At 37.5% G+C, this 15,138-nt stretch overlaps 1 protein-coding gene across 1 annotated transcript in view; it reads right to left on the bottom strand.

The window, feature by feature from the left end:
• Positions 1 to 15,138, bottom strand: part of LOC138978169 (uncharacterized) — a 56,790-nt gene that overhangs the window by 16,903 nt on the left and 24,749 nt on the right. Inside the window, exons 2-3 of the mRNA XM_070350830.1 lie at positions 2,471 to 2,809; positions 935 to 1,264 (exon numbers count right to left, since the gene is read on the bottom strand). Of these exons, the coding sequence (XP_070206931.1) occupies positions 935 to 1,264; positions 2,471 to 2,809 (669 nt within the window). The remainder of the gene's footprint in view (positions 1 to 934; positions 1,265 to 2,470; positions 2,810 to 15,138) is intronic.

The raw sequence follows: 15,138 nt of genomic DNA on the forward strand, positions 1-15,138 counted from the left end.
GGTACAAAAGCAACAACGCGCTTGGGTGGTATAGAAATGTGAACACAAAACAACAATTACAAAAAACAGGTCTTCCAACAGCAAAACTCAGTCCAGCACAGCAGACTGAACTGCCACGCTTATTATCGCTGGACTGGGTTTTGCTGTTGGAAGACCTGTTTTTCGTAATTGTTGTTTCGCGTTCACATTTTCCTACCACACAAGAGCGTTGTTGCTTTGGTACTAAAATTGATCCCCAATTGTATGAATTGTTTGTGTTGGAGTTCGCAAAATGCTGAATTTGTGCAACTATACTGTAAAATGTTATTACAGTTTGATAACACTTTTCTGAAAAGTTCCAGTTCGTCCAACAAACTCATCAAAACGCCATGATATTTTACACGCGTATTTGCAATTGTGTTATCAATACTCATGTCAAATTTAAAAACAATACAATAAGCCATTACAAACAACAGGGTTTTTACCCACATAGCCCACAAAAAAGACGCCAAAACAGGCCTGTTACGGCTTCTGACGAGGCTGATACCTGTCTTCTTCAAAATAGCAAAACAACACTGCTAGGCACAACAGCTTAACCAAATTATTTTGTATGGGTAGAAAGTGAGATGTTCTTCCATTTGAGATCAAAAACGGGGTCCCCCTTGCTTGTTTTGATTTTGTGTGTATTTTAGTGTCTGCAAGTTTTCTTTTGCGAATTTGATTTTGGGGGGTGTCCTAGGTCTCCGGTACACTGCATAAACACTAACTGATGAAAAATGAAACTATTTATTTCATACGGTAGGGGAATGAATTACCTTTCTGGCAATATACTTGGTTTTAATATGTAACAGGCCGCATCGCAAAGATCGACAGCTAAATGTATGTGTTTAGGTTTTTTTTTATGACGATTAGTGTAGATGATCGTTACTGATTGTTAAACACTAAATCCTCTTACGATACATTTCCAAGTTGCACGTGTCGACATCCGTAGTGCGGTTGTGAGTGAAGGAACAGGACAGTTGCCCGGCATTGCTTCTCTGCGAAAATGCAGACCTGATGTTAAGGCTGGTGTAGGAGGTGGAGGGCGAGATCATGTTGTTAGACCCTTGGGGTGAAGTGCAGGAAGATGTGTTAGAACAAGAACCAAGGTCCAGGACTACACCAGAGTCGGTGGTCAGCGTCCACGTCACAATGCTTGGAGTGTAACCAGAGTGGTAACAATACAAATTCGCAGCTCCGCTTTCTCTGACCGCATAACCATCTTGACAGGATTGGAATCTCGTTCCTGTAAAAACATGAAGCGAACTTGGAAATAAGTATTTATTCAAGTGGGTCAAGTAGCTTCCCAAGAAAGTAATTCATAAAAAGTAGAATTTTGCGGAGAAAGAACCTCAGGGTGTTTTGTGTGTGCATATATATGTCCAATAACCAATATCGTCGTATTTCATACTGCCACGCTTATGTCTAACCATATTGTAGGTATAACCAACTTGTCTTTCAGATTCTTCCTATAATGTTTTTTTTAACCTGCACTAACAATGTTTTTAAAGTTGTAATAATTTCAAATAAAGAGAAATTATAGCCGTTTTGTATTTGTTGGTAAAACACCACAATAACAGCGTTTGCTAAAAAAACACACAAAAAAACCATGAGACACGCCTATTGCAAGAAAAAATACGTAAACTTTATGGCAGAAAATTAAAGGCCCACTCCGCCTCCCTCAAATCATTTGATCGAAAAAAGACAATGTTTGTGATCACTAAAAAGAATTAGCAAGGCCCGCTTTTAACTGCATTTCGAAGCCCGTCGCAACCTACGGCACTAAGACCAAACAAAAATAGTTGTCATCATTTTCAAAAGTTTTTATTCATAACCAGCCGGGGAATAAATCTCATGTTTCCCATGCAATAAATCAACGTGGTAAATGTGTTTGAGCTTTCAGGTGAAACGTGGATTGTCAAAGTAAAAGCCAAACATTGTTTGATGTGTGGAACCATCGCGGCTTTGGGTTCGTGTTTCCGAGGACAACGATTGTAAGCATTCACTCTCAAAGACCCAATCAATGTTGATAATTACCGCGGCGACTCATGGTCAATTTGCAACTTATCTCTGTAATCGCAAAATACACAACAAAAAGTCATGAAACACTTAAAAGAAAACACATAGGCTCAACACTTTCTGAACTCACATATATATATATAAATCGCAGCTCTGTACATTTTCAGACTGGAAGAAAAGCGTCAACAAGCTACGTTTGACGTCACAGACAAGTTTGACGTGTTATCTCGAGCTACTGTGACGATGCTTTGCGGCCCGGAATTGGATTCTAAAAATTCGTCTCCCTGTTGGTTATTGTGCATTTTGTTGCACTACCAAAATGATGACAAAAACGATGTTTGGTGGGTTGTTGTCAGACCAGCATTTTTTTGTTGGTCCTCGGGGAGCATATCGCCAAGCATGAAGGATAAATGAATTTAATAACAAAACTCACGTGTCACTTTGAATGCACAGCTGGCGGAATCCTCAGACGTCTCCCTCGTCTCTGTGCATGTCACGGTACCGGAGAACTCTCGGGCAATTCTTGGAAGATAAATGTAGCTGTATGCAGCAGTCGACCAGTAGACACCGAGAAGTGACGAAGAATACTGGGTGGTACAGTTGTTCAGGCCATGGCATGTGGCCAGGTTCTTTGTGAATCCTGTGTTGTCCAGCAGCGTCCAGGTGATGGTGCTCGTGTTGTCCCCAGACCCATAGCAGGAGACACGTGTGTTATCACGTCCTTCCAGGTTTTCCACGATTTTGGTGTTGTCACAGTTAGATATTCTGATGGCTACAAAGAAAAAGGAAGGTATCCACACACAAAATGCAAGGTGTTGTGACAGATTGATGTTCTGATGGCTACAAAGAAAAAGGAAGGTATCCACACACAAAATGCAAGGTGTTGTGACAGTTTGATGTTCTGATGGCTACAAAGAATAAGGAAGGTATCCACACACAAAATGCAAGGTGTTGTGACAGTTTGATGTTCTGATGGCTACAAAGAAAAAGGAAGGTATCCACACACAAAATGCAATGTGTTGTCACAGTTAGATATTCTGATGGCTACAACAAAGAACAAGTCGCGTAAGGCGAAAATACAACATTTAGTCAAGTAGCTGTCGAACTCACAGAATGAAACTGAACGCAATGCAACGCAGCAAGACCGTACACTCGTAGCATCGTCAGTCCACCGCGCACGGCAAAGGCAGTGACATTGACAAGAAGAGCGGGGTAGTACTTGCGCTGAGAAGGATAGCACGCTTTTCTGTACCTCTCTTCGTTTTAACTTTCTGAGCGTGTTTTTAATCCAAACATATCATATCTATATGTTTTTGGAATCAGGAACCGACAAGGAATAAGATGGAAGTGTTTTTAAATTGATTTCGACAATTTAATTTTGATAATAATTTTTATATATTTAATTTTCAGAGCTTGTTTTTAATCCAAATATAACATATTTATATGTTTTTGGAATCAGCAAATGATGGAGAATAAGATGAACGTAAATTTGAATCGTTTTATATAAAAACATTTTTTTTTACAATTTTCCGATTTTTAATGACCAAAGTCATTAATTAATTTTTAAGCCACCAAGCTGAAATGCAATACCGAAGTCCGGGCTTTGTCGAAGATTACTTGACCAAAATTTCAACCAATTTGGTTGAAAAATGAGGGCGTGACAGTGCCGCCTCAACTTTCACAAAAAGCCGGATATGACGTCATCAAAGACATTTATCAAAAAAATGAAAAAAATGTTCGGGGATTTCATACCCAGGAACTCTCATGTCAAATTTCATAAAGATCGGTCAAGTAGTTTAGTCTGAATCGCTCTACACACACACACACACGCACAGACACACAGACACACACACGCACGCACATACCACGACCCTCGTTTCGATTCCCCCTCGATGTTAAAATATTTAGTCAAAACTTGACTAAATATAACAAGTCGCGTAAGGCGAAAATACAATATTTAGTCAAGTAGCTGCCATTTTTCAGCAATACCGTATACTCGTAGCATCGTCAGTCCACCGCTCATGGCAAAGGCAGTGAAATTGACAAGAGCGGGGTAGTAGTTGCGCTAAGAAGGATAGCACGCTTTTCTGTACCTCTCTTTGTTTTAACTTTCTGAGCGTGTTTTTAATCCAAACATATTATATCTATATGTTTTTGGAATCAGGAACCGACAAGGAATAAGATGAAACTGTTTTTAAATTGATTTGGACAATTTAATTTTGATAATAATTTTTATATATTTAATTTTCAGAGCTTGTTTTTAATCCGAATATGGATATGTTTTTGGAATCAGCAAATGATGGAGAATAAGATAAACGTAAATTTGGATCGTTTTATAAATTGTTATTTTTTTTTTACAATTTTCAGATTTTTAATGACCAAAGTCATTAATTAATTTTTAAGTCACCAAGCTGAAATGCAATACCGAAGTCCGGGCTTTGTCGAAGATTACTTGACCAAAATTTCAACCAATTTGGTTGAAAAATGAGGGCGTGACAGTGCCGCCTCAACTTTCACGAAAAGCCGGATATGACGTCATCAAAGACATTTATAAAAAAAAAGGAAAAAAACGTTCGGGGATTTCATACCCAGGAACTCTCATGTCAAATTTCATAAAGATCGGTCCAGTAGTTTAGTCTGAATCGCTCTACACACACACACACACACACACACACACACACACACACACACACACACGCACAGACAGACAGACACACATACACCACGACCCTCGTTTCGATTCCCCCTCGATGTTAAAATATTTAGTCAAAACTTGACTAAATATAAAAAGGAAGGTATCCACACACAAAATGCAAGATGTTGTCACAGTTAGATATTCTCATGGCTACAACAAAGAACAAGTCGCGTAAGGCGAAAATACAACATTTAGTCAAGTAGCTGTCGAACTCACAGAATGAAACTGAACGCAATGCTATTTTTCAGCAAGACCGTATACTCGTAGCATCGTCAGTCCACCGCTCATGGCAAAGGCAGTGACATTGACAAGAAGAGCGGGGTAGTAGTTGCGCTAAGAAGGATAGCACGCTTTTCTGTACCTCTCTTTGTTTTAACTTTCTGAGCGTGTTTTTAATCCAAACATATCATATCTATATGTTTTTGGAATCAGGAACCGACAAGGAACAAGATAAAAGCGTTTTGAAATTGGTTTCGACAATTTAATTTTGATAATAATTTGTATATATTTAATTTTCAGAGCTTGTTTTTAATCCAAATATAACATATTTATATGTTTTTGGAATCAGAAAATGATGGAGAATAAGATGAACGTAAATTTGGATCGTTTTATAAATTTTTATGTTTTTTTACAATTTTCAGATTTTAAATGACCAAATAGTCATTAATTGATTTTTAAGCCACCAAGCTGAAATGCAATACCGAAGTCCGGGCTTCGTCGAAGATTACTTGACCAAAATTTCAACCAATTTGGTTGAAAAATGAGAGCGTGACAGTGCCGCCTCAACTTTCACGAAAAGCCGGATATGACGTCATCAAAGACATTTATCCAAAAAATGAAAACAACATTCGGGGATTTCATACCCAGGAACTCTCATGTCAAATTTCATAAAGATCGGTCCAGTAGTTTAGTCTGAATCGCTTTACACACACACACACACACACACACACAGACACACACACAGACACACGCACATACACCACGACCCTCGTTTCGATTCCCCCTCGATGTTAAAATATTTAGTCAAAACTTGACTAAATATAAAAAGGAAGGTATCCACACACAAAATGCAAGGTGTTGTGACAGTTTGATGTTCTGATGGCTACAAAAAAAAAGGAAGGTATCCACACACAAAAAGCAAAATGTTGTCACAGTTAGATATTCTGATGGCTACAACAAAGAACAAGTCGCGTAAGGCGAAAATACAACATTTAGTCAAGTAGCTGTCGAACTCACAGAATGAAACTGAACGCAATGCCATTTTTCAGCAAGACCGTATACTCGTAGCATCGTCAGTCCACCGCTCATGGCAAAGGCAGTGAAATTGACAAGAAGAGCGGGGTAGTAGTTGCGCTAAGAAGGATAGCACGCTTTTCTGTACCTCTCTTTGTTTTAACTTTCTGAGCGTGTTTTTAATCCAAACATATCATATCTATATGTTTTTGGAATCAGGAACCGACCAGGAATAAGACGAAAGTGTTTTTAAATTGATTTCGACAATTTAATTTTGATAATAATTTTTATATATTTAATTTTCATAGCTTGTTTTTAATCCAAATATAACATATTTATATGTTTTTGGAATCAGAAAATGATGGAGAATAAGATGAACGTAAATTTGGATCGTTTTATACATTTGTATTTTTTTTTACAATTTTCAGATTTTTAATGACCAAAGTCATTAATTAATTTTTAAGCCACCAAGCTGAAATGCAATACCGAAGTCCGGGCTTCGTCGAAGATTACTTGACCAAAATTTCAACCAATTTGGTTGAAAAATGAGGGCGTGACAGTGCCGCCTCAACTTTCACGAAAAGCCGGATATGACGTCATCAAAGACATTTATCAAACAAATGAAAAAAAGTCTGGGGATTTCATACCCAGGAACTCTCATGTCGAATTTCATAAAGATCGGTCCAGTAGTTTAGTCTGAATCGCTCTACACACACACACAGACACACACACACACGCACGCACGCACATACACCACGACCCTCGTCTCGATTCCCCCTCTACGTTAAAACATTTAGTCAAAACTTGACTAAATGTAAAAAGGAAGGTATCCACACACAAAATGCAAGGTGTTGTGACAGTTTGATGTTCTGATGGCTACAAAGAAAAAGGAAGGTATCCACACACAAAATGCAAGGTGTTGTGACAGTTTGATGTTCTGATGGCTACAAAGAACAAGTCGCGTAAGGCGAAAATACAACATTTAGTCAAGTAGCTGTCGAACTCACAGAATGAAACTGAACGCAATGCCATTTTTCAGCAAGACCGTATACTCGTAGCATCGTCAGTCCACCGCTCATGGCAAAGGCAGTGAAATTGATAAGAAGAGCGGGGTAGTAGTTGCGCTAAGAAGGATAGCACGCTTTTCTGTACATCTCTTTGTTTTTAACTTTCTGAGCGTGTTTTAAATCCAAACATATCATATCTATAATTATGTTTTTGGAATTAGGAACCGACAAGGAATAAGATAAAAGTGTTTTTAAATTGATTTCGACAATTTAATTTTGATAATAATTTTTATATATTTAATTTTCAGAGCTTGTTTTTAATCCAAATATAACATATTTATATGTTTTTGGAATCAGAAAATGATGGAAAATAAGATGAACGTAAATTTGGATCGTTTTATAAATTTTTATTTTTTTTTACAATTTTCAGATTTTTAATGACCAAAGTCATTAATTAATTTTTAAGCCACCAAGCTGAAATGCAATACCGAAGTCCGGGCTTCGTCGAAGATTACTTGACCAAAATTTCAACCAATTTGGTTGAAAAATGAGGGCGTGACAGTGCCGCCTCAACTTTCACGAAAAGCCGGATATGACGTCATCAAAGACATTTATCAAAAAAATGAAAAAAACATTCGGGGATTTCATACCCAGGAACTCTCATGTCAAATTTCATAAAGATCGGTCCAGTAGTTTAGTCTGAATCGCTCTACACACACACACACACACACACACACACACACACACACACACACACACACACACACACACACACACACACACGCACATACACCACGACCCTCGTCTCGATTCCCCCCTCTACGTTAAAACATTTAGTCAAAACTTGACTAAATGTAACAAGTCGCGTAAGGCGAAAATACAATATTTAGTCAAGTAGCTGTCGAACTCACAGAATGAAACTGAACGCAATGCAACGCAGCAAGACCGTATACTCGTGGTCCACCGCTCACGGCAAAGGCAGTGAAATTGACAAGAAGAGCGGGGTAGTGGTTACGCTATGCTGCATAGCACGCTTTTCTGTACCTCTCTTCGTTTTAACTTTCTGAGCGTGTTTTTAATCCAAACATATCATATCTATATGTTTTTGGAATCAGGAACCGACAAGGAATAAGATGAAACTGTTTTTAAATTGATTTGGAATATTTAATTTTGATAATAATTTTTATATATTTAATTTTCAGAGCTTGTTTTTAATCCAAATATAACATATTTATATGTTTTTGGAATCAGAAAATGATGGAGAATAAGATGAACGTAAATTTGGATCGTTTTATACATTTGTATTTTTTTTTACAATTTTCAGATTTTTAATGACCAAAGTCATTAATTAATTTTTAAGCCACCAAGCTGAAATGCAATACCGAAGTCCGGGCTTCGTCGAAGATTACTTGACCAAAATTTCAACCAATTTGGTTGAAAAATGAGGGCGTGACAGTGCCGCCTCAACTTTCACGAAAAGCCGGATATGACGTCATCAAAGACATTTATCAAAAAAATGAAAAAACGTCTGGGAATTTCATACCCAGGAACTCTCATGTCGAATTTCATAAAGATCGGTCCAGTAGTTTAGTCTGAATCGCTCTACACACACACACAGACACACACACACACGCACGCACGCGCATACACCACGACCCTCGTCTCGATTCCCCCTCTACGTTAAAACATTTAGTCAAACTTGACTAAATGTAAAAAGGAAGGTATCCACACACAAAATGCAAGGTGTTGTGACAGTTTGATGTTCTGATGGCTACAAAGAAAAAGGAAGGTATCCACACACAAAATGCAAGGTGTTGTGACAGTTTGATGTTCTGATGGCTACAAAGAACAAGTCGCGTAAGGCGAAAATACAACATTTAGTCAAGTAGCTGTCGAACTCACAGAATGAAACTGAACGCAATGCCATTTTTCAGCAAGACCGTATACTCGTAGCATCGTCAGTCCACCGCTCATGGCAAAGGCAGTGAAATTGATAAGAAGAGCGGGGTAGAAGTTGCGCTAAGAAGGATAGCACGCTTTTCTGTACATCTCTTTGTTTTTAACTTTCTGAGCGTGTTTTAAATCCAAACATATCATATCTATAATTATGTTTTTGGAATTAGGAACCGACAAGGAATAAGATAAAAGTGTTTTTAAATTGATTTCGACAATTTAATTTTGATAATAATTTTTATATATTTAATTTTCAGAGCTTGTTTTTAATCCAAATATAACATATTTATATGTTTTTGGAATCAGAAAATGATGGAAAATAAGATGAACGTAAATTTGGATCGTTTTATAAATTTTTATTTTTTTTTACAATTTTCAGATTTTTAATGACCAAAGTCATTAATTAATTTTTAAGCCACCAAGCTGAAATGCAATACCGAAGTCCGGGCTTCGTCGAAGATTACTTGACCAAAATTTCAACCAATTTGGTTGAAAAATGAGGGCGTGACAGTGCCGCCTCAACTTTCACGAAAAGCCGGATATGACGTCATCAAAGACATTTATCAAAAAAATGAAAAAAACATTCAGGGATTTCATACCCAGGAACTCTCATGTCAAATTTCATAAAGATCGGTCCAGTAGTTTAGTCTGAATCGCTCTACACACACACACACACACACACACACACACACACACACACACACACACACACACACACACACACACACACACACACACACACGCACATACACCACGACCCTCGTCTCGATTCCCCCCTCTACGTTAAAACATTTAGTCAAAACTTGACTAAATGTAACAAGTCGCGTAAGGCGAAAATACAATATTTAGTCAAGTAGCTGTCGAACTCACAGAATGAAACTGAACGCAATGCAACGCAGCAAGACCGTATACTCGTAGTCCACCGCTCACGGCAAAGGCAGTGAAATTGACAAGAAGAGCGGGGTAGTGGTTACGCTATGCTGCATAGCACGCTTTTCTGTACCTCTCTTCGTTTTAACTTTCTGAGCGTGTTTTTAATCCAAACATATCATATCTATATGTTTTTGGAATCAGGAACCGACAAGGAATAAGATGAAACTGTTTTTAAATTGATTTGGAATATTTAATTTTGATAATAATTTTTATATATTTAATTTTCAGAGCTTGTTTTTCATCCGAATATAACATATTTATATGTTTTTGGAATCAGCAAATGATGGAGAATAAGATAAACGTAAATTTGGATCGTTTTATAAATTTTTATTTTTGTTTACAATTTTCAGATTTTTAATGACCAAAGTCATTAATTAATTTTTAAGCCACCAAGCTGAAATGCAATACCAAAGTCCGGGCTTCGTCGAAGATTACTTGACCAAAATTTCAACCAATTTGGTTGAAAAATGAGGGCGTGACAGTGCCGCCTCAACTTTCACGAAAAGCCGGATATGACGTCATCAAAGACATTTATCAAAAAAATGAAAAAAAAGTTCGGGGATTTCATACCCAGGAACTCTCATGTCAAATTTCATAAAGATCGGTCCAGTAGTTTAGTCTGAATCGCTCTACACACACACACACACACACACACACACACGCACAGATAGACAGACACACATACACCACGACCCTCGTTTCGATTCCCCCTCGATGTTAAAATATTTAGTTTTGACTAAATATAACAAGTCGCGTAAGGCGAAAATACAATATTTAGTCAAGTAGCTGTCGAACTCACAGAATGAAACTGAACGCAACGCAACGCAGCAAGACCGTATACTCGTAGCATCGTCACTCCACCGCCCGTGGCAAAGGCAGTGCCCGTGGAATTGACAAGAAGAGCGGGATATTCGTTGCGCTGAGAAGGATAGCACGCTTTTCTGTACCTCTCTTCGTTTTAACTTTCTGAGCGTGTTTTTAATCCAAACATATCATATCTATATGTTTTTGGAATGAGGAACCGACAAGGAATAAGATGAAAGTGTTTTTAAAACGATTTCGAAAAAAAAAAATGTTGATAATAATTTTTATATATTTAATTTTCAGAGCTTGTTTTTAATCCGAATATACCATATTTATATGTTTTTGGAATCAGCAAATGATGGAGAATAAGATAAACGTAAATTTGGATCGTTTTATAAATTTTTATTTTTTTTTACAATTTTCAGATTTTTAATGACCAAAGTCATTAATTAATTTTTAAGCCACCAAGCTGAAATGCAATACCGAAGTCCGGGCTTCGTCGAAGATTACTTGACCAAAATTTCAACCAATTTGGTTGAAAAATGAGGGCGTGACAGTGCCGCCTCAACTTTCACGAAAAGCCGGATATGACGTCATCAAAGACATTTATCAAAAAAATGAAAAAAACGTTCGGGGATTTCATACCCAGGAACTCTCATGTCAAATTTCATAAAGATCGGTCCAGTAGTTTAGTCTGAATCGCTCTACACACACACACACACAGACAGACAGACGCACATACACCACGACCCTCGTTTCGATTCCCCCTCGATGTTAAAATATTTAGTCAAAACTTGACTAAATATAAAAAGGAAGGTATCCACACACAAAATGCAAGGTGTTGTCACAGTTAGATATTCTGATGGCTACAAAGAACAAGTTCCGTAAGGCGAAAATACAATATTTAGTCAAGTAGCTGTCGAACTCACAGAATGAAACTGAACGCAATGCAACGCAGCAAGACCGTATACTCGTAGCATCGTCACTCCACCGCCCGTGGCAAAGGCAGTGCCCGTGGAATTGACAAGAAGAGCGGGGTATTCGTTGCGCTGAGAAGGATAGCACGCTTTTCTGTACCTCTCTTCGTTTTAACTTTCTGAGCGTGTTTTTAATCCAAACATATCATATCTATATATTTTTGGAATCAGGAACCGACAAGGAATAAGATGAAAGTGTTTTTAAATTGATTTCGAAAAAAACATTTTGATAATAATTTTTATATATTTAATTTTCAGAGCTTGTTTTTAATCCGAATATAACATATTTATATGTTTTTGGAATCAGCAAATGATGGAGAATAAGATAAACGTAAATTTGGATCGTTTTATAAATTTTTATTTTTGTTTACAATTTTCAGATTTTTAATGACCAAAGTCATTAATTAATTTTTAAGCCACCAAGCTAAAATGCAATACCGAACCCCGGGCTTCGTCGAAGATTACTTGACCAAAATTTCAACCAATTTGGTTGAAAAATGAGGGCGTGACAGTGCCGCCTCAACTTTCACGAAAAGCCGGATATGACGTCATCAAAGACATTTATCCAAAAAATGAAAAAAACATTCGGGGATTTCATACCCAGGAACTCTCATGTCAAATTTCATAAAGATCGGTCCAGTAGTTTAGTCTGAATCGCTCTACACACACACACACACACACGCACAGACACACATACACCACGACCCTCGTTTCGATTCCCCCTCGATGTTAAAATATTTAGTCAAAACTTGACTAAATATAACAAGTCGCGTAAGGCGAAAATACAACATTTAGTCAAGTAGCTGTCGAACTCACAGAATGAAACTGAACGCAATGCCATTTTTCAGCAAGACTGTATACTCGTAGCATCGTCAGTCCACCGCTCATGGCAAAGGCAGTGAAATTGACAAGAAGAGCGGGGTAGTAGTTGCGCTAAGAAGGATAGCACGCTTTTCTGTACCTCTCTTTGTTTTAACTTTCTGAGCGTGTTTATAATCCAAACATATCATATCTATATGTTTTTGGAATCAGGAACCGACAAGGAATAAGATGAAAGTGTTTTTAAATTGATTTCGACAATTTAATTTTGATAATAATTTTTATATATTTAATTTTCAGAGCTTGTTTTTAATCCAAATATAACATATTTATATGTTTTTGGAATCAGCAAATGATGGAGAATAAGATAAACGTAAATTTGGATCGTTTTATAAATTTTTATAAATGTTTTTTACAATTTTCAGATTTTTAATGACCAAAGTCATTAATTAATTTTTAAGCCACCAAGCTGAAATGCAATACCAAAGTCCGGGCTTCGTCGAAGATTACTTGACCAAAATTTCAACCAATTTGGTTGAAAAATGAGGGCGTGACAGTGCCGCCTCAACTTTCACGAAAAGCCGGATATGACGTCATCAAAAACATTTATCATAAAAATGAAAAAAACGTTCGGGGATTTCATACCCAGGAACTCTCATGTCAAATTTCATAAAGATCGGTCAAGTAGTTTAGTCTGAATCGCTCTACACGCACACACAGACACACACACACACATACACCACGACCCTCGTCTCGATTCCCCCCTCTACGTTAAAACATTTAGTCATAACTTGACTAAATGTAAAAAGGAAGGTATCCACACACAAAATGCAAGGTGTTGTGACAGTTTGATGTTCTGATGGCTACAAAGAAAAAGGAAGGTATCCACACACAAAATGCAAGGTGTTGTGACAGTTTGATATTCTGATGGCTACAAAGAAAAAGGAAGGTATCCACACACAAAATGCAAGGTGTTGTGACAGTTTGATGTTCTGATGGCTACAAAGAATAAGGAAGGTACCCACACACAAAATGCAAGGTGTTGTCACAGTTAGATATTCTGATGGCTACAAAGAAAAAGGAAGGTACCCACACACAAAATGCAAGGTGTTGTCACAGTTAGATATTCTGATGGCTACAAAGAAAAAGGAAGGTATCCACACACAAAATGCAAGGTGTTGTGACAGATTGATGTTCTGATGGCTACAAAGAAAAAGGAAGGTATCCACACACAAAATGCAAGGTGTTGTCACAGTTAGATATTCATGTTCTTTCTTTCTTTATTTGGTGTTTAACGTCGTTTTCAACCACGAAGGTTATATCGCGACGAAGATATTCTGATGGCTACAAAGAAAAAGGAAGGTATCCACACACAAAATGCAAGGTGTTGTGACAGTTTGATGTTCTGATGGCTACAAAGAATAAGGAAGGTATCCACACACAAAATGCAAGGTGTTGTGACAGTTTGATGTTCTGATGGCTACAAAGAAAAAGGAAGGTATCCACACACAAAATGCAAGGTGTTGTGACAGATTGATGTTCTGATGGCCAAACAGATAAAGGACCGGATCAAATGAAGACATGTACCTATACTGCTACTCTGGCAGAGTTACTGCTACTTTTATTACATTTTTAGTGAAGTTTTGACAAAAACATTTCAGAAAGTTTTGGAATAGATATCAGAATGTGTGTGTGAAATGAAAGTTACGAGTTGCTTGTTCTGATCGTTACCTTTCCTGACCGTTAACACTTTTGTAGCGTGTGTGTGTGTGTGTGTGTGTGTGTGTGTGTGTGTGTGTGGGTGTGTGTGTGTGTGCGCGTCCGTGCGTGTGTGCGTACAAAGTGCGCGTGTGTGTGTGTGTGTGTGTGTGTGTGTGTGTGTGTGTGTGTGTGTGTGTGTGTGTGTGCAGCGTTCTTAGTAAGCAACCGGCATGGAACTTTGTTTTCGAGTTCTTCCACATATTATAATAACGCTGTTTTTACATTTAGTCAAGTTATGACCTAATGTTTTAACATAGACGGGAAATCGAAACGAGGGCCGTGGCATATGTGTATATGTACATGACTGTATGTGTGTGCGTGGGCGTGTATGTGTGTGTGTGTGTGTGTGTGTGTGTTTGTGTGTGTGTGTGTGTGTGTGTGTTTGTGTGTGTGTGTGTGTGTGTGTGTGTGTGTGTGTGTGTGTGTGTGTGTGTTTGTGTGTGTAGCGCGTTTGCGAGGAAACTACAGGACCGATTTTTATGAAACTTCACATGAGATATCCTGGGTATGATATCCATAGACAAGTTTTTCCCTTTATCGATAAATGTTTTTGATGACGTCATATCCGGCTTTTTGTGAAGGTTGAGGCGACACTGTCACACCCTCAGTTTTTGATCAAATAGCTTGACATTTTGGTTAAGTAATCTTCGACGAAGCCCGGACTTTCGTTTTGCATTTCAGCGTGGCGGCTTAAAAATTAATTTATGAGTTTGGTCATTAAAAATGTAAAAATTGCAACTAAAATAAAGGTCTTAGAAATCGATCAAAAAACCATTTAATCTTATTTGTTATATTTCTTATTCCAAAAACATATAAATATGTTATATTTGGATTAAAAACAAGCGCAGAAAAATAAAACTATGAAAATTCCAATTAAAATTAAACTTTCAGAAATCGATTTAACCACAATTTCATCTTT

Source organism: Littorina saxatilis, linkage group LG10, assembly GCF_037325665.1.
Source record: "Littorina saxatilis isolate snail1 linkage group LG10, US_GU_Lsax_2.0, whole genome shotgun sequence".
Taxonomy (NCBI): Eukaryota; Metazoa; Mollusca; class Gastropoda; order Littorinimorpha; family Littorinidae; genus Littorina; species Littorina saxatilis.